Source organism: Lotus japonicus, chromosome 1, assembly GCF_012489685.1.
Source record: "Lotus japonicus ecotype B-129 chromosome 1, LjGifu_v1.2".
In the NCBI taxonomy this organism is placed as follows: domain Eukaryota; kingdom Viridiplantae; phylum Streptophyta; class Magnoliopsida; order Fabales; family Fabaceae; genus Lotus; species Lotus japonicus.
The window spans coordinates 101647072-101670761 of record NC_080041.1 but is presented as its reverse complement, the minus strand read 5'-3'; the positions used below and the strand labels follow the sequence as shown (position 1 = coordinate 101670761).

Here is a 23690-nt window from a genome sequence, read left to right as displayed (position 1 = left end):
GCCCCCAATACAAAACCAAACCACGCTGATATTTGAGTTTTGGACTTATTTTAGAGAGACATGAGGAATTTGAAATTCCTTCTATTTTGGAGTCATTTCAATTCCCTTGAATCTAGTAAGTTAAAATACCTAGTGATATTTCCTTGAATTTAGAATTCCTTATAAAAATATATCCAAACAAGATATTTCATATCAAAGCATTTTAAATACCCTATAAAATTACATTCCCCCCAAAAATTAAGCGATATTGTCCAATAATCTTAAGCAAGATTTTATTTTTTTATTGCAAAAAGAAAAGAAGCAAAAGTGTTATATTTTGTTCAACTTGGCGAAATTTTATGAAACCAGGCCAGACAAAACGAGGCCCAGTAAGCACTGCCAGGGAATCTAACAAACTACAAAGCAAAAGGTTAGCAAAAGGAAAAGAACAGCCCAGGATATATAATCCATACATGTGTAAGAATTGCAGGGGATCTAACAAACTACAAAGCAAAGTAACTCCATACTAAAGGAGGGATAAAAGTTCATTCTCACTCAAAGTTCACCTACACTAAGAGGCTAAGAGAGATAAGAGAAGAAATGAGAAATTAGATATATGATAAAATATAAAAGATAGGAAGATAAAATGAATGAAAATTATATGGAAGAGAAAAAAGAATGTAAATGAATCAAAACTTAGAAAGGAAATCTAGGATCCCTAAAGATCATTATTTAAAAAAAGAAAATAAAAGGAGGGAGACGAACCCTAACAGAGAGCTCACTCAATCCCACTCTTCACCTTCGTATAAACAACACCAATCACTTAAAAGCAAGTTAAACAGTCAATTCAAACATGCTTCTCCGATGACTGGTTTGGTGGTCCATATACGCTCACTCGCAGCCCAATGTCCTTTTAGTAAATTCTGTGATACCCTGAAATTCTTTTGGGTACGGTACCCTGACCAGATGAAATTGTGAAATTGAAGGGCAGAGAAAGAGAAAAGATTAGACCTTTTAACTTTTGTTGGAATCTTAGACGTCATGCCGGTTGTTGTAGCTCTTTTAAGTCAGAAACTAGTGGTGGAAGTGAAATTGTATACGAAGAAAGAACAAGAGAGTTATTGACCACAATAAGGGTGAGATATGGAAATTGGCGTCTGACGAACGACAAGATAATGAGATAATCTATTAAAATGCTCATGAATGATTATGCTAGAGGCTTTTAGAAATTAAAAAAATTGGAGATAAAGAGGTTTTACATCATTTAAGGTACCGTACCCTCATTTAAATTAAGGTACCACAGCAATCACCATTTATCAATGTGGTTAAACATAAAAGAAATTATAGACTAAAATATATTGAAAATATTTTTTCTTTCGAAAAAGAGAAATATTATAAATAAAACCATGAGAGAAAGTTTCTCATGAAAATAGAAGAGTTTACAGTCCAAGAAGAACTAGGCTTACAACGAAATATAACAAAAGAAACAAAGTGAAAACAACAGTACAATAAAACAGGGAAAAATGTATTATATTGGAAGACATGATGAGCATAATAATTTAAGTGAACATTAATTTCATTATGGATATGAACAACAGACACAATATCAAATATATTCAGGAAAAGAATAAAATGAAAGCAACACACAATTGTGAGAGATTTGATTTTTTTTTTTTGATCAACTAAGGTAAAATGTATTAAAATGGGAGTACTAGATCTAGGTGTACTCCAAAGTCCAAACTCACCTACAACAAGAAAGCAAAGAACTGTGAAAAGCAAAAGAACAGAGCAACAATTCTGTTTTGCTTACACAAACCTGTTACCCACAAAAACAAAACTGCCTATACAAGAAAAAAAATAGAAGAAAACCAACGAACATAAGTCTTAGTACAGATACAATTGCCTCACAAACCAGGGTACAATCTTACACACCTAGGATTGTGAATTGGATAACACAAGTTTTAACTCATAAATCAACAAGCCTCACCTAAAATCTTACACAACCAGAGAAAGCGTGCGTGAGAGGGTTTTTCTTTTGTAATTTTTTTAGTAATGCTTTGTCAAGCATGTAATTTTAAAAAAAACAAAACTGGTGCGGGCTAAAGCCACACCCTGCCTTAATGTGGGTCCGCCCATGCTCATGAGTGAGGATGATTTAATTGACCCAAAAAAAAGGTGAGGACGATTATGATCTATGAAGAGTAAAAATATTAGATTTGTAAAGAAAGTTATGGAATTATTTTTTGAACATAGTCTTTTACTATATATTTACAAATTTTAATCTCTATAAATAAAAACAAAAAACAAAACTTTCGTACGTACATGAAAGTTTCATGTATGTAGGTTTTGCTGATATTTTGTCAAAATATGATACAAAGACTGAAAAAAAAAGTAGTTCATAAATAATAAAATATTAAGTTATTATTGGCTAAAAGCACAAACAACACCTAAAAAACTATACTTAAACTTTTATCCTTAAAAGACTTACACATACATTTTACAATTCGTAAGGATCATTTCCCCTTAATTAAATATATCATGAGTACTTTCAAAAAACAATATCATGAGAAATCTCTAATGTCTTCCAAGAAAAAATGCAATGCTCTGAATATTATTAGCAAATAGGCCAAGTACTTTATGTTACCACATATATTAAACAATCCTAGTGTGTTGGGTCCAGGTGAGCCAGCATCCTGCCTGCAGGTAGCATTCGAAACGGGGCGCTGTCTGCTACGCTATAAGAAATAACGTTGCGCCCTCACTAACACCAATTGGTTTTGGCGTAGTGGTAAGCGCGTGATCCTACATAGTGCTTATCAAAAAAAATTAAACAATCCTAGCATGAAAAACAGCTTATACCCTAATTACCAATGCAAATAAAGCTTATTGATCGATTGAGTAACACAAGTGACACAAGTATTGGTACCATAAATCTTGTTTAGCATCCCAACATATACACGTACTTCAATATGATTGATTCTAAAGAATAGAGATCAACCCATCTTAGTTACTCACAAATATAAAACCATAAAACATGAAATCAACATATGATTATGTTGTTTATTTCATTCACTTATAACCACAACAAAGGTTTTCTCAGACACAAAAGGCATATAGGGAAGTTCCACCGGTGAGGTTTGGAATAAGTGTTCCCAAACCTACTGTGTACCCATTTCCAAAATATATGCATCCATCACTAATGGACATTCCCCCATACACTGTAGACCCTGTTTCATAGGTCCACAAAATTTTACCAGTCTTGCTGTTTATTGCGTAAACAGACCCTTTACGGTTTGCAGATCCTACAAAGACAACACCATTAGCGACACTCACAGGACCATTAGAGGTGGCATTGCTAGGGTTTGCCACGGACCACAAGATCTTGCCACTCCTTGCTTCCATTGCCACCCACCCGCCACTATTTGTAATCTTGTTGGATGGTTTAAGGGTGAAGTTCTTGCCTCCCGAATTAGCAATGTTAGTGTAAACCCTTTTTTTGTCGGTGGCTGCTCCCCATGTTCCCCCTCCGGCAATCCCACCAGGTCCAACTTCCTAGTAATATACACATATTAAAGTTTTCAACATATTAAAGTTTTCAACATCTAATTCTAAACCACTTAATTACAAAGAGTCTAACAATATATTATGAACCAACTATTTAAAAGTTTACCCCACAAATAAGTTCATATTTTTATCAACACACTAAAAGGGTAAAGTTGTTGCTAAAGCGAGGTTCAGGGAGCAGGTAGATTCACTTTGTGAATTTAATGTAGGTATTTTTACCTGGATAATTATAAGAAGTTAATTAATTACATAATTCGAGTATATAACCACAAAGTTATATGATAATAATTTACCATTGTGTCTCCGAATGATATATAGCTCAAGTGGTAAGAATTAGGGACACAAGGCTTGAATGTGATGAAAAGTGAAGGGTCCAGGGTTCGAACCCGAACCCTGATGATGACTAATTTACTAACATTACTAACAACTAACATTAATTTGCATATAAAAAAAATTAACTTTACCGTTGAGTCGAAACTCATTATCATTTTTATCAATACTATAGATTGAAATTCATATGATTTTGGATCAATAAATAGTACATGACCCATTTTTTAATTGGTGGACAATGAAACAAATTTCAGATGATAAAAGTGTGTGCCATTGTTTTTCTTCATGCGAATAAAAACATTTTTGAAATGCATGCATGCGAATATATATAAACATTAATTGATCATGCTTCAAAAAGCTAGAGGGAAATAATGCTATTCTTAAAATTGTTACCGTAGACCACATGAGCTTCCCATCATCACGGTGCAAAGCCCACGCAAAACCACTCTTTTGCACAGCAACAACAACATCATGCTTGGATTCATTTGCTTTAATTGTGAGCATCATCGGTGCCTCACCAAAATCAGCATCAGGGTTAGGACCCGGTGGACAATTAGGCGTTGACAAGTCGCTGCACCCAACGAACCACACATCATACCCTCCCAATTGATGGTACCATTTGATTTTACCGCTCTTCAAATCGAGTGCCAGAATTGATTCAGAGAGATTCTCCGGCTCAACACACTCATCAGGATGAGTGGGTCGTGTTGAATTGTTCTCTTTCTCTTGACATTGGCGAATGTGAAGAGGGGCAGAGTACAAGTTCCCTGTGGCAATGTATATGTGGTTCCTTGATACATCAATGGAAGGACTACTTCCCCATATTGCTGCCCCAGCATATTCTCCTCGTTTTCCATGGTTGTCTGGTAATATGAATGTTTGCCATAGAATTTTACCGGATTGAATGTCTAGCTTTGAGAAGCTTCCCCTAAAGGTGCAACATTGTTCTATGCTGAGTATCTCTTCTAGGGAAGATGTACCAACATAATAAGCCCTGTCCATGTGTGTAATGTTAGTACAGAATAAACTTTTTTAAGCAGAGAGCTATTAGTAGACCATTGTTCTGGGCGGACACTAAACCGCCACAAATTGCAAATGTTGAGTGTCCACACTAGAATTGTAGTCTACCAATTTATCTTTTTGTTCTTTTAGAGGTGAAGTGTAGTGAAATAAAGAAATTAATTAGTGTCCAAGTTCCACCTTAAATAGTGTGAAGAAGAAAGAAGTAATTTTTTAATTTAAATATATGAAAAGTTGTTATGAGTTTTCTTCACCCCAACAAGTCTTGGTGGTGTATTTAGGGGCTTTGGGTAATTGTATTTTTTAGAAGGTTCCCATAATCTTCTCTTTGTAAAAATTGTTGGTTAAGCAAGAATATATTTTATTTTGAGATCGTGGATGTTCGCAAGGTACCCAAATCAGTTAAGTTTATGAGTTGTCTTTTATTATTTACTCCCTCCGTCCCTAATTATAAGCTAAAGTTGTAAAAATCACACTTATTAAGAAAGCCTTAATTGATGCATTGGTTTTCAAAAAAAATGTACAACTTTCTATGTTTACCCCTATTTATGATAACACTTTTTCATCATTGTACTACAAATGGTGGTGCTCCACTACCAATAAATGCAAGGGTGAATATGGAAAGAAATATTAACTTTTGCAATGTTAGCTTATATTTAGTGACACAAAAAAAGTCTCAATGTTAGCTTATAATTAGGGACGGAGGGAGTATTTACTTTTTTTTCTTCTTGTGTGGGTATACTTTTGCTATGACCATGTGTTAAAAAAAAAACATGATTGGTTAAATTGGTCTTTGAAAGTATTGAACGTTTATAAGTTTGTCATTAAAGGGAAAAAAATACTTAATTACCTTATAAAATTTCAATCTAAGTTAATTGATGTTTTATCTAATTACATGACTAGTTTGATTTTACACAGTTAAAAAATGTGTAAATATTTCTTAAATTCATAAACGAACTTGCCAACATTCAAATATTTCATAGACTAATTTTATCATAAAAAACATTGACATTTATGTGTGTGATGGTACTCTTCAGCAACCTAAGAATTATTATTGAATAAAAAATTGTAAGCTAAGGTACATTTTTATATCAATATACACCAGGACGTCAACCAAGTTTCACTTTTTGTTTGTCTTATATATATAGGTCAACCATAATATTTTTGAAGCGTGTGAATTATAAGATGCCAGGTTCCTTACGAATGCTTTTTTAACCTGTTGACTATTTTTTGCTGACCACATATAAACATTTTTGCTGATAAAAATAAATTCCGACATTGTTCTTAAGAAAACCGATATGGAACAAAAGCAGGGTGTATATATCAATTTATAGTGGCAATATTATATAAGGGTCGTATAAGTTGGATAGACATTTCCTTACCCGCAACACATATTAACAAATGTAACTTTTTGTGACGGTTTCTGTGTGAAATTTTTAACAGTTTTAGAACTCCACAATCATATTTGATATTTATTTTTTTAACTTCACAAAAATCATTACACATTACATATTTTGAAATTAACATGTCCAAAGTTGTGTTCCACTATATAATAGTTCTAGTGTTAAGTATGTAAATTAACTGACGTGATGTGATGCTATTTAAGCTTTAACATATTATCATTAGTGCAATTAAATACTTAATATTTAACATTGTCGCTCATAATGGTCTTAGCCGGCTCAATCGTGATTATGAAACAATAGAGCAAAAAATTAACAGGGCTAAGAAGATAGTAATTACTAACCCTTTGTAGTAAGTTCCGGACATAGTCACAACACTAGTGTCAAGGCTGTCCAAATGTGTCTTCCAAGCCAAATCCCCTGTTGATCTTTTCACAGCAATAACAACCGCAGGACCATATATTCCAACAACAAGAAGATCACCACCAGCTGCGACCGTCGGCGTCGCCCTCGCCACCGTCCAGTTAACATTGGACACAAACCCCGTCCCCTTTAAACCTGTTAACTTCTGCAAGTTCTTCTTCCACACAAGAGTTCCATCGCGCGCTCTCACCGCGTAGATGTATCCGTTCCATGACGGGAAGTAGAGTGTGCCGTCGAAAATTGCTGGAGTGGCGGTTATGTCTTTGCCGGCATAGAATTTCCACTTCAGGCTCAGGTTGGAAACTGTTTCCAGGCTGATCTTGTGTTCGATGCTTGCATGTCTTGTGTTGTGTATGTCTCCACCATGGTTTAGCCAATTTTGTGGCTTTGGATAATGATTGTGCTGAAATTAAACCCCTCAACAATTAATGAAGCAAATCAATTTTTAAAATCAACATACAATTGATTTTGAATCATCAAGAATTAATTATAGGAAAAAACTTATATAAGTGAATAGTTTATGAGTGTCAGAATGGATTCTTAAGAAATAAAAGTTGATCTAAGCATGGATGTTAGGTGAAGAACTCAATCTAAGTGAGTTATTAAGGCAACCTATTTTTGGTGGAAAATAGCAATCGATTAAGGAGCTAATCTGCTCAAACAATCAGAAGACAAAACAGAAGCCAAACCAAAAGAGCCCTCCAACCAAGGACAATTTTCGAGAGATGAATGCTTGCTTAATTTGGCCAAAATATCATCAGCATGATGATTGCCACTTCTCTTAACAAAAGACAAACTAACAGAAGAAAAATTAAGAGCTAATGCTACACAATCTTTGAGGATGGTCCCAAAATAACAGATGTTAACGAAAATCGAAACAGAGTAATTAAATATAATTAAGAGTCATTAAGGAAATATAATTAGAGTGTGGCTACTTAATTTACCTCAAAACCTTCGGAAACAGAAAATCTTAGTAGGAACACAGAAATGGTCACCAAATAGGTTATTTGTTCTAATGCTGCCTTCATGTTGGGAAGTTGGAGATGCACTGAAGGTGTAACCGGCTGTGTGAGCATTCAAGCCTCTCCTGGTATATATATGATCAGAGTGCAGACATATGAGACTATGTAGCATGAATATATAAAGCAAGTTGATTAATCCACATGATATATATCATCAACATTTAAATTTTAAAGAGAATTCTGATACAATAAAACTAATTCAAATAAATTATTATAATTTTATTTGAAGTTTTTTTTGGGTTACAATTTTTGTTCAAGTAAATCTTTAAATATTATGAAAAAATAAAATTATTAAACTGTAATATTTATAATAGGTCATATTTGGTAAGGGTGAAAGTAAGTTGAATGACTTGTTGGACACCTAGCTATGACTTAGGAGAATTTGGATGAAGCTTTCACAAAAGAGGGTACTTCACAAAGGAGGATACTGCTGTTTGGGGATGGTGGTACACTGGTACTGGTGATAACCTTTCAACAAATTAATTTAAAAATATATAATTTTTATTTGGACTTAGTCTTTTAGCAAATTGTCAACGTTGCTCAATTAATAAGGATAGATCACTTCTCTTCAAAAGATTGTGTGTTCGATTCCAGATGACGATGTGAGAATTATGTTAGTGGATAATCTATAAGTACCTTTGTAAACAACTTATGACCCTGAAGACCCTGACTAGTGCAGGTGACCGAAACTGAACTTATCCAAACTTTCATCAACCAAAAAGAGTCTTTTAGCAAATTGATATAAATATGTGTCTAGAAGGTGCAAACGTGAATCAAAGTTAACCATGGCAGCTTTGCTCAATTACAACTTCACCTCAATTTTTTGTTGTCTGTTCTTTTGCCTTCATATAATCACAGCATCTGCAAGCTCATACGTAAGATTAGTACAATATATGATTATATAACTTTGGATCTCTTCCTCTATATATTATGTTTTTTCATATCATTGTTAAATTAATTAAAGTAACCAAAACCATTAATTCTCTTTTTATTGAAGAACTTACTCTAAACTAAGCTGATTTTATTTAGTTCATTATTTCAGTGGGTTGAAGAAGATCATTCATCACAAGACTGGCTAAACCATGGAGGAGACTTGTTCAACAGAAGGTATGCCTCCAAGGAGAACAAGATCAGTCCAAAATCTGCTCCAAACCTACGTTTGAAGTGGAAATTCTATGCAGGCAGAGAAATAACTGCAACACCAGCAATCTTCAAAGGAACCATATATTTCCCAAGCTGGAATGGTAACATCTATGCTGTGAAAGCATGTGATGGGTCTCTGGTGTGGGAACAGAGCATTCAAAATTTAACAGGCATAAAATCACCTGGCTCTGTTACTAATGTCACGTTTGCTAGAGCAACTCCTACTTTAGCTGGTGATGATCACCATGACTTGCTTGTTGTTGGAATATATGGCCCTGCAGTTGTAATTGCTCTGAATAGAATTGATGGTAAGCTTGTGTGGATGACTCAATTGGATAGCCACAATACAGGTGTTATCACCATGTCAGGAACATACTACAAAGGGTTAGTGCATTTTAATTACTTTGGCCTTTTACATATTGCCACTAGTTTGGCCTTTTTCATTACTTTGTCTATAATCAAATTATGTATCCACAATTCATAGATTAGGAAAAAAATTCAAAAATATAAACTTATATCCAACTTATGATTTGAGAATTCATTATGTGCTTAATAGCGTTGGTTAAAACTTAAAAGTCAACCCAAATGTGGTTGTTAATGTACCAAAGCTGACACAAACTCTCAATTTGTGCCGGCTTAACATTGGGATCATGACCGACTCGATCTATTCTATTCAAAATAAAAAGAAACGTTAGCGTAGAAGTCAATGCTGAACTAAGTGACACAATTGTTTTATTCATTATAATTGATGATAAATTTAGCGTTGGTCAAACTGACACTAATTTTGATCAAACCAATTCAATTTTGTTGCAAAAGCTGACATTAACATCTTTAGCTTTAACTTGAACAAGGTTAACGCTAAAGAAGAAAAATAAAAAAAAAAGGTTTCCAATAACGTTGTTTCTTAAAAGAAAATGTTGTTCGAATTTTTACTCCCATATTGTCTCTAATTACCACATTTAGAAGTATATCTCGGAATGAAAAGTCAACTTGAGAATAATCTTATTCCCTATCGTACACGTTTGGCAATTTTATGATCTCTGCTTCAGTTTGAAAATAATATCCTTATTCTTCTCATCACTTGTACGCAAGTTTTATTGACCAAAGTAGCAACTGGTATTTATAAACATTTATGACTAGATGTTGATCAAATGGATTAATATTATGAAAACATTTTCATGTAACCTCCCGAATGTTGTCATCTCATAATTGATTAATAAATAATTACTTATGCATCATCTATCTCTAAATTGCGGTGGATTTGGGTTTTTTTTTTGTAGTCACTGATTTTCTACATTCACTTATTCATAAAATTTAAATCATAGAATCAAATATCGATCTGCTTTTTTTTTTTACCTAAATTAAACGATAAAAATATCTTGCAACGGCTCAAATTTGAACATTAACTGTGCGAACTTAGGGACTATTCCAAACAATCTAAATTGCAAATGATGTCTCACTTAGCTTCTTGTCCCAAATCAATGAAATTATGTCATGTCAAATAACATGACGACATAATGTTTTCATTAGTTGAGATAGAAAATAAGGATCCTTTATCTTCAGATTAAGATCTTATGTTTCTCTTCGGTGTGCCCTTCATTGTGATGAAATCTATTAATGTGATATCATTTTCACACGCAGGGGTTTCTACATTGGAACATCATCATCAGAAGAATCACTAAGCATAGAACAATGTTGCACATTTCGTGGCAGCTTGTCCAAACTGGACATAAGATCCGGTGCCATATTGTGGCAAACCTACATGCTACCAGACAATCACGGCAACAAAGGAGATTATGCAGGGGCAGCTATTTGGGGAAGTAGCCCCTCCATTGATCCACTGAGAAACTCAGTGTACATTGCCACAGGGAATCTTTACTCAGTCCCATTAAGAATAAGCCAGTGCCAAGAACGAGAGAACAATCAAACGGTGCCTACTCATCCAGATGAGTGTATTGAGCCTGATAACCACTCGGATTCAATCCTGGCCCTTGATTTGGATTATGGGGAAATCAAGTGGTATCACCAGCTCGGAGGTTATGATGTGTGGTTCATCGCGTGCGGCGGCAGCGTATCAAATCCTGGATGTCCTCCGGGTCCAAACCCAGATGCTGATTTTGGGGAGGCGCCGTTGATGGTCACTGTTTGGGTGAATGGTTCCGAGCATGATGTTGTTGTCGCTGTCCAGAAAAGTGGTTTTGCATGGGCTTTGAATCGTGACAACGGTAGCCTCGTCTGGTCCACGGTAATAATATTTACTGTGCATTCAATAGACGTATGCATTTAGTGGAGGACTAAATCATTGCTGAATGCAAAGTGTAAAAATAATAAAATAAAGGCTTAAAACACATTTGATTCCCCACGAATTCGAGTCGTGTAAAAGTAGTCCCTAAACAATTTTATTAGCACTCTCAGTCCCTCACATTATCTTCCGTTAATACCATTAGTCCTTCACCCCTTTTCCGTCAGAAATCTAACAGAACTCTCCTAAGTGGCATATTTTTAATGACATGGACACCTAGTAGGAGTGAGATGAGTTTAAAGGTTGAACATGTGAGGAGCATGTGATCATCTTCCTCATCTCAATCTTAAAACAACAAAGTTTATCTTCCCAAATCTGGGAATCTGAAAAACTAAAACTAAAGGAAAAAAAACTAATTTCTATCTCAATTAAACCTATTCAGTCACCATAATCATCTTCTTCCTCCTCACCCACCTTCATCCCATCTCATCTCATCCTCTTAAAGCAGACAATCAACGTCAAACCACACATGTGTTTCAGCTACTGAGACCCAGATGAGAAAAAAAGTTGAAGTCTTCAGCTACTGCTATGTGCTATTCAACCCCAAAGTCATTAATTGAGCACCTTTTCCTCTTCTGGGACACCGTTTGGTTCTGAAATTAGGAAGAGACAAGATGCAAGTTCCAATTTTTCATCACTGTTACAACATGAGTTTTGTGTTTCATGCTTAATTTATTCCCTTGTCTAGGGTGATTTGTCGTTTGGTTTTGCAATTGGGAAGAGACAAGATGCAAGTTCCAATCGAACACCATCTTAACCAAACTCAGAAATTTATCCAAGTTTCTCTTTCTCTTCCTCAATCTGCCTCTCGGTCTGTCTCTTTCTGTTGATGATGATTAAAGTTTGAATTTTTTCAAACCCAGAATTTTCGAAAAATTTCCAGATCTGTCTTAAGTTTGTCTCTTTCTGATTCCAGATCTGCCTCTCGATCTGTTGATGATGATCTTTTCTCGGTCTCTTTCTTATGGGTTGAGGAAAGGTTCTGGAGGAAGAAGAAAGTTGAAGATGAATTAAGATGAAGAACAGAGAAAGTTCTGGAGATGAGGAAGTTATGGAAATAGAAGAAGGTTGAAGTTGAAGAATAGACAATGTTCTGGAGGTGAGGCACTTCTGGAAAAACTCCTTTTTTTTTTTTTTTTTACGGTAATGTTGAAGATGAAGAAAAGAGAAGGTTCAGGAGAATTTTTCTGTTTTGAAATATTTTTTATTTTATCAAATTTTGCAACAAATCTTTCTAATCTCTTTTGGGGAGATTTTAAACAATTTTTTTTTGTTTTAAATGATGATGCACGTCCATGTGCAACATTCTTCTCTCTCCTAGATTTTTTTATACACCATCTTCTCTCTCCTACTAATCTATTTTTCTCTCTTCCAAGTCATTTAAAAAGCTCCACATATAGTTTCAAAAAAAAAAAAAAAAAAAAAGCTCCACATATGAAAAAATTGTTTGAAATCTAACAGAAGGACTGAGTGTAGTAACAGAGGATAAATTGGGGGACTGAGAATGCTAATAAAATTGTTTAGGGACTATTTTTGCACGATTCGAATTCGTGGGGAACCAAATGTGCTTTTAAGCCTAAAATAAAACATGTTTTTTAACACTTCACATTAGCGGTGATTAAGAACTACAGCTAACGCATATGTCAATTGACTGTTATAGATCCCTAGGTTCCATGATCATTATTTTAATTTTATTCTTTGTATTGTGCTAGTAATATTTAACCCCTTAACACCATTTAAGGTATATTGTATCTTTATGGTATATGCTAAAATTCCCTTTACTTTCAGTCAATTGAATTGGTTTAAGATGACAACTATGTTAAACTTTCAGTACACTCATATAGATAAACTATTGAAGTGGTGTTTAGGTCAGAAATGTAATATAAAAAGAGTATTGTTACTTGGAGGTTTACACGCAAGAAATGTAAGAAAACAAGTTTTAGCCAATTAAAAACAAGGTTAATGTGTCAAATTTCGGATTTGATGGAATATAAAGAGTTGATAATTAATAATAGATTCTTTCGGGTTTAATCCCTCCTTGTAACCAAAAAAAAAAATTAGGCTTAATTCCACTTTGGGCCCCTGATGTTTCATAAATGTGCGATCTGCACCCCCCGTGTATAAAACGTGCGGTCAAGGTCCCTGATGTTTCTAAAACGTGCGATTAACGCCCTTCCGTTAGGTTCCGTCTGTTGACCAAACGGAATGCTGACGTGACACTTATTTAATTTCATAAAAAATCATTTTTCTAACAAAAAATAAAAAAATATTAAAATTCAATAATAAAAAAAAATGAACTCAGACTCTCACTCGACCCTCTCTCTCCCTTTTCACGCTTCTTCTTCTTTCTTCTTCTTTCATCTTCCTCCTTCCTCCTTCCTCCTTCCATGGCTTCCATGGCTTCCTCAACCTCACCTCAACCTCACCTCACCCCAACCTCACCCCACAACCCCAAATCTCTTAGATTCGCTCTCTCTCTCTCTCTCGATCTCGCTCTGGATCTCTCTCTCTCGATCCCGCTCTCTCCTCTGGATCTCGCTCTCTCCTGTGCATCTCGCTCTCTCTCTCTCGATCTCGCTCTCTCCTCTGGATCTCGCCCTCTATTTCTCGATCCCGCTCTCTCCTCTGGTTGGTTGGGTAGCGGTTGTAGGTGGGTGGGGTGGGTTTGTTGAGGTTGCAGGTTGGTTGGGTGTTGATTGGGGTGAGGTATGGGTTAAGGGTGGCGGTTGCAGGTGTGTAGGGGTGGGTTTGTTGAGGTTGCAGATTGATTGGGGTGAGCTAAGGGTGGTGATAGCAGGTGGGTGGGAGAGGGAGGAGGTTGCAGGTTGGTTGGGTGTTGATTGGGGATTCTATCTGGGTTTGAGTTTTTTTGTTTTGATTAGGGAAGTTGAAGAAGATGAGTTAGAGGTTGAAGATGTAGAGAAGCTTCTGGATAAATTTTTGCTTTGAAATAATTTTTATTTTTATGTTTTGAAATAATGTTGAAATAATTTTATATGAAAAATGAATTTTTAATTAATTAAATAATGCCACGTCAGCATTTTCCGTTTGGTCAACTGAGGAACCAAACGGATTTGGACGGAAGGGCGTTAATCGCACGTTTTATAAACATCAGGGACCTTGACCGCACGTTTTATACACGGGGGGTGCAGATCGCACATTTATGAAACATCAGGGGCCCAAAGTGGAATTAAGCCAAAAAATTAATAATAGAAACCTATGTTTTTCATTTCTCTTCATATTCGTAAAAATGAACATTATCTAATATAAAATTATTCATGTGTCATTTAATTATAATATAGAATTTAAGTTTTGGTGATGACCGGTTCACGACAATTTATTCGCGAAACTGCAGGAAGCAGGGCCGAGCGGGCTAGGAGGAGGGGGAACATGGGGAGCAGCCACCGATGAAGAAAATGTCTACACTAACATTGCCAACACTGATGCGAAAAATTTCACACTTGTTCCATCTAAAATGATCACAAATGGTGGTGGGTGGGTGGCAATGGATGCTAGAGATGGTAAAATTGTATGGTCTGTAGCCAATCCAAGCAACACTACCAGCATAAGTGGCCCAGTGAGTGTGGCTAATGGTGTTTTGTTTGTTGGATCCCCTAGTGCAGAAGGAGCAATCTATGCCATAGATACAAAGAGTGGAAAATTTATATGGTCTTATTACATTGGTGTTGGCGTCTATGGTGGTGTTTCAATCAGTGATGGTTGCATTTATGTAGGTCAGGGACTTAGCTTAATTACTGCACCTGCAGGGTACAACCTTTCAGCACCAATTTATCTCTATGCCTTTTGCATATGGGCAGTTGGAGATGCTTGCTTACAATAAATTAAACAATATGGGCAGTTTTAGCTGCTTGATTATAATAAAATAAGGGCACTTGTTCTTAATTTAGGGATTATGCTCATTTGTTTTTTTTTTTGAATGTTCTGTGTGTATTTTAGGGGGATAAGTGCAACTTTTCCAAATTAATATGAACATCCGTCATCAATATTCCTAGCAGTTAAAAATTAACTAACGAATGCGATAGTTATATTTTTATCATTTAATTGAAAATTTCTTCACCGTAGCTGACAATTAAATTGAGATTGCGGTTTTTGGGTATCATCTTCACTTATCTCCATGATGTAATATAATTGACAATGCACCCATATATTTATAGTAATTATTTTATGTAAGTCAATGATAATTAATTATTAATATGTTAATAACCTTTAAGAAAATGTTACTAAATTAGAGATTTTATACCAACGGGTTGTTTTTTGAGCGTGGGGTTTGGACCTTTTACCCCTTGCTTTAATTTGTTTGTAATTTTTTACTCTTTATTCAATATATTCAACTTTCTAAAAAAAAATAACCCTGCTGTCAAAAAAAAACTTTCTAAAAAAAATAAAATATAAAAAAGAAATAATCAACACTATAGAATCTCTAAATAAGTATTAAACATCAGTTTTATTTATCACATAAAATAATTAAAACCACAATGTCAAATGTCATGATAATTATTTGTCGTATTTATTTTAATATATGTCATATTTGATAAAAAATAATTTAAAATGAGTTATTTGTGCGCTTTTTATATGTCAACTGAGTCAAGTGGTTCAACCAGTGACCCAGTGGTCAGACCAGTGGCCCATTGACCCAGTAGCCGATCGAGTCGATCATCGGGTCGAGTTTAATATCACTGCTTCCACCTATCATTAAGCAGGAGACAATTTGTTTCCGAAAAAGCTTTAAATCCCATCTTCTGAGGCTAAAGAGAGTGTCCAGCGCAGAGTCAAGCCTCTGCCACCACCAGAGAGAGAGCTTCTATCGAGGGAGAAGTAGTAGCGGCAAGCACTAAGCCATCAGTGTCTCAAGCGACGAAACTCATACATGTCATACCTGTCGAAATAAGGGATGCACCATAATGAACTTTATGAGATCATCACGTGGTTTGAACCAACAACTAAGCATCAGGGTGACTGAGGAGCCATCCAACGAAGCTGGAGGAAGCAACGCATGGACACACATAAGAACCCTGCCCTCCGGTTGTTAGTGCTTTATTAAATAATAGAGGAAAAATTAGTGTGACAATGATAAGTTTCAAAGAACAGTTAGTACCATTTGTCCTTAAATTTATAAATAGAAATTTTTTATAAATATTTAGGGCCTTTTTTTTTTGTTACAGGAGGAAAATATATTTAGGGCCTATTTGATTGCAGTTTTTGAAAATAGTATTTAAAAAGTGTTTTCAGAAACTGTTTTTAAAAACTGTGTTTCAAGAAGAAAAAAAACTGTTTTAATTAAATGTTTTTCAACATTAAAAAATTTGTAATAGGAAAACTAAAACCTGAAACGGTAAACATCATTTAGGTATTTAAGTTTTAAAAACTAAGTTAAAAAAAAAGTTTTAAAAACTGAAATTAAAATTGTTTTCGAATTTTTCAGCTTTTAAAAATAAAATAAAAAAACTTGTCATCAAACATGTTATTTTTTTTTTAACACTTTCTCACATTAAACGATGTAGAGGCTGTTTTTTTGTTTGTTTGTTGAGATAGTTCATCGCTGGCATCATAAAAATAGTTTACGTAAAGAGGAAAGCAAAGAAGTAAAAAGGGTGCAGATCGAGAAAACCTGAGTCCTCGTTGGATGTGTGTGGATTTAGACGCTAAATTCTAGCTGGAGAGTGATATCAGGACGAAATCAAAATATCTTGAGCTCTGCTTTTTACTACAAAGATCTTTTTTTTTTCGCATCCGAAATCTAGACAAGAGAATTACTACAAAGATCCTGAATCATGATGCAGAAGCAAAAATACTTTGGGAAATGAGACAGAGGTTAGAGATTATAAAGAAAACAACAACTTGAATATAAATGATACAATGTGGTGTTCGTTGATGTCTTATATCGGTGACTAGCAACTTTATCTAGAGTATCTATCGCGGACAATAGTGACTAATCCCCTCGAGTGCTCATACTAAGCGGTAAACTGAGTGGTAAACAACTGATCATGAAATGTATTCCACTCCCCTTGACAATGATTGAATTGAACCCTTAATCCTAAAGGACAAGGTGAACACCCATCACGCCATACCTCATGATTCCGGTAGACATTTCGTGATGTTATTGGACTGGTCTTGGGTTTTTTATTTGGTAAGATTTGGAGTACTTTTGCATCTAGGAGGGACTCACTTGGAAGACTTGTTCCCAAAGCATTGTTTTAACAGTTATATAAATTTGTTCTGCTTCCGAAAGAAGAAAGAAGAAGGAATATTGACCAACTATTGTCTTATTACACTTCTCAGAAGCTAAAGAAAAAAAAAAGCCTGAAAATAGAAATCAATTTGTATATCCATGACCATCTTGTATATTCTACTTGCAAGTCAAATTGATGTAATATTAGAATATTGAAGAGAAGATAATGTTTTATATCAGTTGCAACTTTGAGTTGAAATTTAAAGATTTTGATTGAGATGGGAATGGCAACAAGACTGTCCCATTTAAGCAATTTTTTAATATATGAGTCACTTGGATACAAGTTTCCCAAAAACATATGCACATCTTGCACTAATTGCTGCAAACACCAAGAAAGCAACAAAAATCTCCATGTCCAATTCCATGTCACCGCCTAAATACCTGATAGATTTGGTTCTTTGCTTATTATTGTTATGTGTTCATGCATTAGTAGTTGCTGCAAGTTTAGGTGTATGATACTAATTCCCACTCTATATATATCACTTCCTTGTGCATATACTAGCTTGGGATTTAACTTTTAAAATCTAATATACTAATTTCATATTTTCATGCTTTTAATTAGGGTGTTAGGCAAGAATCACAAGACTGGTTAAACCATGGTGGAGATTTGTTCAACAGAAGATTTGCTTATAATGAGTATAAGATAAGCCCAGAAACCGCACCAAATTTGCATTTGAAGTGGAAATTCTATGCAGGCAAAGATATCACAGCAACACCAGCCATATATGATGGCACCCTTTACACTCCAAGCTGGAATGGTAATGTTTATGCCGTTAGAAAAGGTGATGGAATAAATGGATCACTTGTTTGGAAGCAGAACTTGCAGAAAGTGACAGGTCTAAATGCAACTGGGTTGCTTCCGCTTAAATTGGACAGTGTCTAGATCCACTCCAACTGTAGCTGGGGATTTACTGATTATTGGAATCTATGGCCCTGCTGTTGTTATTGGTCTCAAAAGAAGAACTGGTGAGCTTGTGTGGTTGACCCATTTGGATAATCATCCTAAAGCAGTTATCACCATGTCTGGAACATACTACAACGGGTCAGTACATGACTACCCCCCTCTTGAACTTCAGTTTCATTCTAATTTGTATGTCACTTTAGGAGTTTTTTTAGGGAGGGAAGAGGAAGTACTCCCCCTTGTTTGAAAGTTCAAAATTCCTCAAAGACCTCCAAATTGGAGGAACTCCACAAAATCACTAAAGGAGTGTTTTTGAGGGGTTTGGAAGGGCTTTCGAAAATTTCCCAAAGTCTTAAGCCTTGTTTTGTGAGTTTTTAGGAGATGGGAGGGAAAGACTTAAAGGAGAAGGGAAGGGAAGGCAAGAGAGGAAACTAAAAAATTGAAGGTGTGTTTGTGAATTCTATTTTGGAGGGGAGGGAAGGGAAGGGGGATGGCTTAGAAAACTCTCAAACACGGGGAGAGCTTCTCAGAAACCTCACAGTTTTCTTCCCTCTCCTCCAAAATCCAAGGAGACAAAAGATCTGTGTCCCAGTAGCTCATATTTAAGGGCCACTTTAAGTTCTTTAATAATTAACCTAACTTGCATAGTTGGATTTATATATAGTCTCATTATCTAACTATTTTACTTTATAATGATTTTGTTGCCTTTGGTTTATTATGCTAAATCCCTATATTAGAGGTTACTATGTTGGAACATCTTCACTAGAAGAAGGTGCATCTATTGAACAATGTTGCATATTTCGTGGAAGCCTCGCAAAACTTGATGCCCGAACCGGTGCTATCTTATGGAAGACGTTTATGCTACCAGATAACAATGGCAAGATAGGAGCATATGCTGGAGCTGCTATCTGGGGAAGTAGCCCCTCCATTGATGCTTATAGGAATCATGTGTATATTGCAACCGGGAACTTGTACTCTGCCCCATTGCACATTCTTCAATGTCAAGAAAGACAAAAAAATCGAACCACGCCTACTGAACCAGACGAGTGTATTGAACCGGACAACCACTCTAATTCAATCCTGGCACTTGATTTAGACTCTGGGATTATTAGATGGTACCGCCAGTTAGGAGGCTATGATGTATGGTTCGCTGCATGCAGTAATGTTTCAACTTCTTCTAAGTGTCCTCCTGAAGGTCCTACCCCAGATGCTGATTTTGGGGAAGCGCCAATGATGTTGACAACAAAAATAAATGGAACCAGAAGAGAAATTGTTGTTGCTGTCCAGAAAAGTGGCTTCGCTTGGGCTTTAGATCGCAACAATGGCAACCTCGTTTGGTTTAAGGTAATAGTTAAACCTTTTTATGACATTCACTACAATCCTGAGTTAAAAACCTTTATTTCATATGCAAAGGAATTGCTTAGCTAATCAAAACAGAATGTGATATGTCAGGTTAAGTTTGTAAACATGATATGAACTTAATAGTACAATTTATGCACAAAGCTTGTCACTTGCATATTTTTGTTTGGGACTATGTGTGTAGCTTACATTGAAGTTTATGACAGTTCATGTTATAATCCATTAGATAAGTTGCAATCCTTGTTACACATAGTCACCAAACTCAACAAGTTATTACAAGCATTACAACAATATACCAACTAGTTTAGGCATAGAAATCTTCTGTCACTAATTTGTGTTTCATCTTTTTGTCTCACCACTTAAACTGTCATGTCAGTTAAAAACATGTGCTTTTTTAACTGATATTAAACAATCTAATTGATGGAATAGGCACTGATACACAAATTGGTAATAAAATATTGGCATCCCAAATTTAGATGGTATTGAATTTATAATGTAATCATGTGATCATAAACCAGTTACACATGATTTATTTTTCAAGTACTACATACACTATATGAACACAAAAGTCATTGATACTTTTGCAGGAAGCTGGGCCAGGTGGGATTTTAGGAGGCGGAACATGGGGTGCAGCAACTGATGAAAGGAGGGTTTACACCAACATAGCAAATTCAGACAAGAAAAATTTCACTCTTGTACCATCAAATATGATTACAACCACTGGTGGGTGGGTAGCAATGGATTCTAGCAGTGGCAAAATTCTGTGGTCTATAGCTAACCCTAGTAATAGCTTTTGCAAAATTCTCTTTGTTGGATCCACAAATAGAGTTGGAACCATATATGCAATCAATGCTAAAAATGGAAATTTTTTATGGTCCTTTGAAACTGGAGGCAGTGTTCATGGAGGCATGTCAGTTAGCAATGGGTGCATGTATGCGGGTCATGGATATAGTGTTTCTCTGGGGTCTTTCTCTAACTTCACAGGTGGGACTTCATTATTTGCCTTCTGTGTCTAAGGAATTTATGCAATCAATGTTTGAATGTATCAATAAAATAGAAACTACTTACTATTCTGAAAAATTTGTGTTTTGTACTACTTTGTTGATTATATTTAAGAAATTTCAAACATTTAGTTTTCAATTGGCCTTTAATGAATGCTTAACAACTTTTCATCTTTCCTTTATGTTAGCAACTTAGTAGTCTATGGTGATGGAAATTTTAAGGATATAATACAACATGATAGCATGTTCAATAATCTCTACGCGTATAATTAAATCATATTATTCGCATACTCGGTACAAGAGAATAATACATCTTTTTGTATTCTTGAACGAATCCTAATGTGTGTGAGAATAACTGATAAGTATGTAGGGTATAATTCATCAGATGAGATTAAAGATCTCTCACTGGGTATAAATAAATAACTTAACACTTAAATTGATGATTAATTATTAATTTCCATAATTGATATATTAATAATTAAAAAAAAAACATGTTTTCAACGCGGCACATGATAGCTTCATTGGACCTATGCCTTATGTGCGCGGCAGCCTCTGAAACGACATTGCACGTCTTGAAGCCTATCATGTGTCTCAGCTTTGGACTTGGATGCTTCACGGCTCGGTTGATAAGTGTCAAATTTATTAGGTTTATATTATTGTTTAGGCACTAATTTTGTGTAATTATGAGAAATGTCTTGCAGGTTAACTCTCTTTTGATTAGAACATTTGGAATTGTGAATTTTGATCTAGAATGTGTTTTTTTCATGACTCCAATCTCAATTTGAGTTTGTAGGAATAAGATTTAAGAAGAAAATGCTTGTTTTGGGAGAAGATGATGTTTAGGAATGAAGAGACTAACTAAGCTTCTCAAAACCCGCTCAACTCTTTGAAGCATGGGAGAAAATATTGAATCTGCCAAAAATGCACAAGCGTTTAACAAGGCCGCTAAGCATCCAATGGCAGTTAAGGGAAAACCCACCTCTGAAGAAACAGGGTGCCTACGCCCTGTTCAGATCTGAACTTCATAAATATGATTTTAATCATTAAAACGGATATATCACGAAAAAAATAGAGGAGAAACAGGTAGAGAAGAAAGGAGAGAAGACTTCTAAGGTTCCAATAGCTCACAGCGACCTGGCGACAAGCCGAGGACGGCACAGAATGGGCACTTCGTCTCATTTCTCTTTGTAAGCTATTTAGCATCCATGTTTATGGATAACTAAGCTTTTCTTTGTTGGGATTTGGTGTAGTACCTTGACTCTTGTATTATGCATATGAATATATTTATCTCTTGATTTCAATGATTTAATCTTGTTCTTAATGCTTGTTTTAACTTGATCAATTAGAACTTGATTAGAGATTTGATTATGAGTGAAAACTACACATTGGCCGGCTAGTGCTGCCATATCATTTCGTTTAGGGGTTCATGTTTTCTCATCTCCTTTTAGCGGCTACCATCACTTTGTTATGGTAGAAGGATAGATGTCGGGGAGTGTTTGTCCCATAGCCTTTTGAGCCTGGTGCTTCATTTTCTTTCGGGACGGAGCCCCGCCATGTAACAAAAAACAAGCATGTTTTATAATTAATTGATAAATGCTAATCCACATTATACATACAAAAATCATTCATTCTCCCACTTGGATAACATTAGTCAATAAACAGAAAAACAAGAGCTATTAAAAAGAATATAAGCTTTAACATCGAACAAGATAATATTCATAGTGTAAGACCCTGATTTTATTATGATTATTATTATTTGGAATGAATAATAAGTGTGAAACTCTAGTGAAGAATGGGTTTATTTGATTGACTATGCGTGAGAAAATTTCATGAAATATGTGAATGTGTATTATTTTGAAATAATGAGATTTGGGTGTTTGAAAGTAATTAAATTATGGGGTTATGGACCTCAATAATAAGGTGACTTGTGTGTTACTTGGAGGCCAAAGTAGTGATGGTCGTAACTTTGAGAGAAAGAGATAAGAAAAGATCTCTTTTTGAATTGTTTTGGTGGTTGGGGAAAAATCTAGTTATATAATTAGATTGAGTCTTATTATAGAAGGAGAGAGATATACCTTTTATTTATTTTTTTATTTCAGTTTTTTTTTAATAAAAGCTGAATATTTAATTTTATTTCCAAATAAACATGAGATAGGAAAAAAAAAGGGTTAGGAAACCCTAGTTGCTAGCTTGTGGCCGCCGGCCACTTAATGAGAATAGGGGTTTCCTTTTGTTTATATTTTTCTTAATTAATAATTAAGAGTATTAATTGATTTGGGTTTGGGCTTGGGTAAGAAATTGGAAAAAAGGAAAAAAAAAACCCTAATGCTAGTGAGGGGAGACGCCGGTTTTGTAAGGGGGTGAGGGAGGAGTTCTTTTTCTTTTTCTCATTCTCACAAAAACTGATTGGAGAGGCAAACCTACTACTACTTTCACCTAAGAGCTCCAGCAAAGAGAAGAGAGAGCTTTGAGAGAGAAGAGAGAGTGAGAGTGTGCGTGAGAGAAAAAGAAAGCAAGGGGAAGAAAGGAAGCTGTGAAGGAGATCAAGAGGGAAGGAGGCACTCGAGCAAGGAGAAGGAAGCTAGGACCAATCTCTTCATCCTTCATTTTCTTTTCACAATCCTAAGGCTAAGGTGAGGGCTGATGTAGTATGGGTAGAGTCTAGGAGAATGCATGTTTGAAATTTCATGATTTTATGTGCAAGATGGTGAATTTGAGTGATCTTTAGCATGAGGGGTTTGTATGTATGATTGGGAACTCTTTTCATGCATGTTTAGTATGTAAAGGTTCTGTTTTTACCATGCCTTGTCACATGAAGCTTTGATCCCTGATGAGTTTATGTCAAAACCTTGCTATTTTCACCATATTTGCTTAGATCTGAATTATGGTTATTAACATGTGCTAGATCTGATTATTTGTTGATGTTTAATATTGGAAACCTTGCTGGAATTTGACCTAGGAGACTTGTTCAAGCATGATCAAAAATTTTGAAAACC

General features: G+C 35.3%; 2 protein-coding genes and 1 pseudogene across 2 annotated transcripts; 2 read left to right on the top strand and 1 right to left on the bottom strand.

The window, feature by feature from the left end:
- Positions 1–2887: 2887 nt before the first annotated feature.
- Positions 2888–7835, bottom strand: LOC130728493 (uncharacterized). Its single transcript, XM_057579987.1, has 4 exons — positions 7661–7835; positions 6638–7119; positions 4267–4867; positions 2888–3531 (listed from the first exon to the last, which is right to left on the bottom strand). The coding sequence occupies exons 1-4, from the start codon at positions 7790–7792 to the stop codon at positions 3076–3078; spliced, it is 1671 nt and encodes a 556-aa protein (XP_057435970.1). The 5' UTR covers positions 7793–7835; the 3' UTR covers positions 2888–3075.
- Positions 7836–8423: 588 nt separating this feature from the next.
- Positions 8424–15090, top strand: LOC130728492 (uncharacterized). Its single transcript, XM_057579986.1, has 4 exons — positions 8424–8613; positions 8781–9265; positions 10523–11126; positions 14539–15090. Exons 1-4 carry the CDS (start codon positions 8524–8526, stop codon positions 15022–15024), a joined length of 1665 nt encoding a protein of 554 aa, XP_057435969.1. The 5' UTR covers positions 8424–8523; the 3' UTR covers positions 15025–15090.
- A 2587-nt stretch (positions 15091–17677) lies between these two features.
- On the top strand, positions 17678–20833 carry LOC130728491 (uncharacterized; annotated as a pseudogene).
- Positions 20834–23690: the final 2857 nt, after the last annotated feature.

Bases quoted from the DNA above. Each gene is read 5' to 3' on its own strand.
- LOC130728493 (XM_057579987.1), bottom strand. From the start codon at position 7,792: ATGCTCACACAGCCGGTTACACCTTCAGTGCATCTCCAACTTCCCAAC. The intron at 4,868-6,637 runs GTTAGTAATTAC...ACACATGGACAG, and splicing joins TCCGGAACTTACTACAAAGG to GGCTTATTATGTTGGTACAT. The intron at 3,532-4,266 runs GTAACAATTTTA...GTATATTACTAG, and splicing joins GGAAGCTCATGTGGTCTACG to GAAGTTGGACCTGGTGGGAT.
- LOC130728492 (XM_057579986.1), top strand. From the start codon at position 8,524: ATGGCAGCTTTGCTCAATTACAACTTCACCTCAATTTTTTGTTGTCTG. The intron at 8,614-8,780 runs GTAAGATTAGTA...TCATTATTTCAG, and splicing joins CAGCATCTGCAAGCTCATAC to TGGGTTGAAGAAGATCATTC. The intron at 11,127-14,538 runs GTAATAATATTT...GCGAAACTGCAG, and splicing joins GTAGCCTCGTCTGGTCCACG to GAAGCAGGGCCGAGCGGGCT.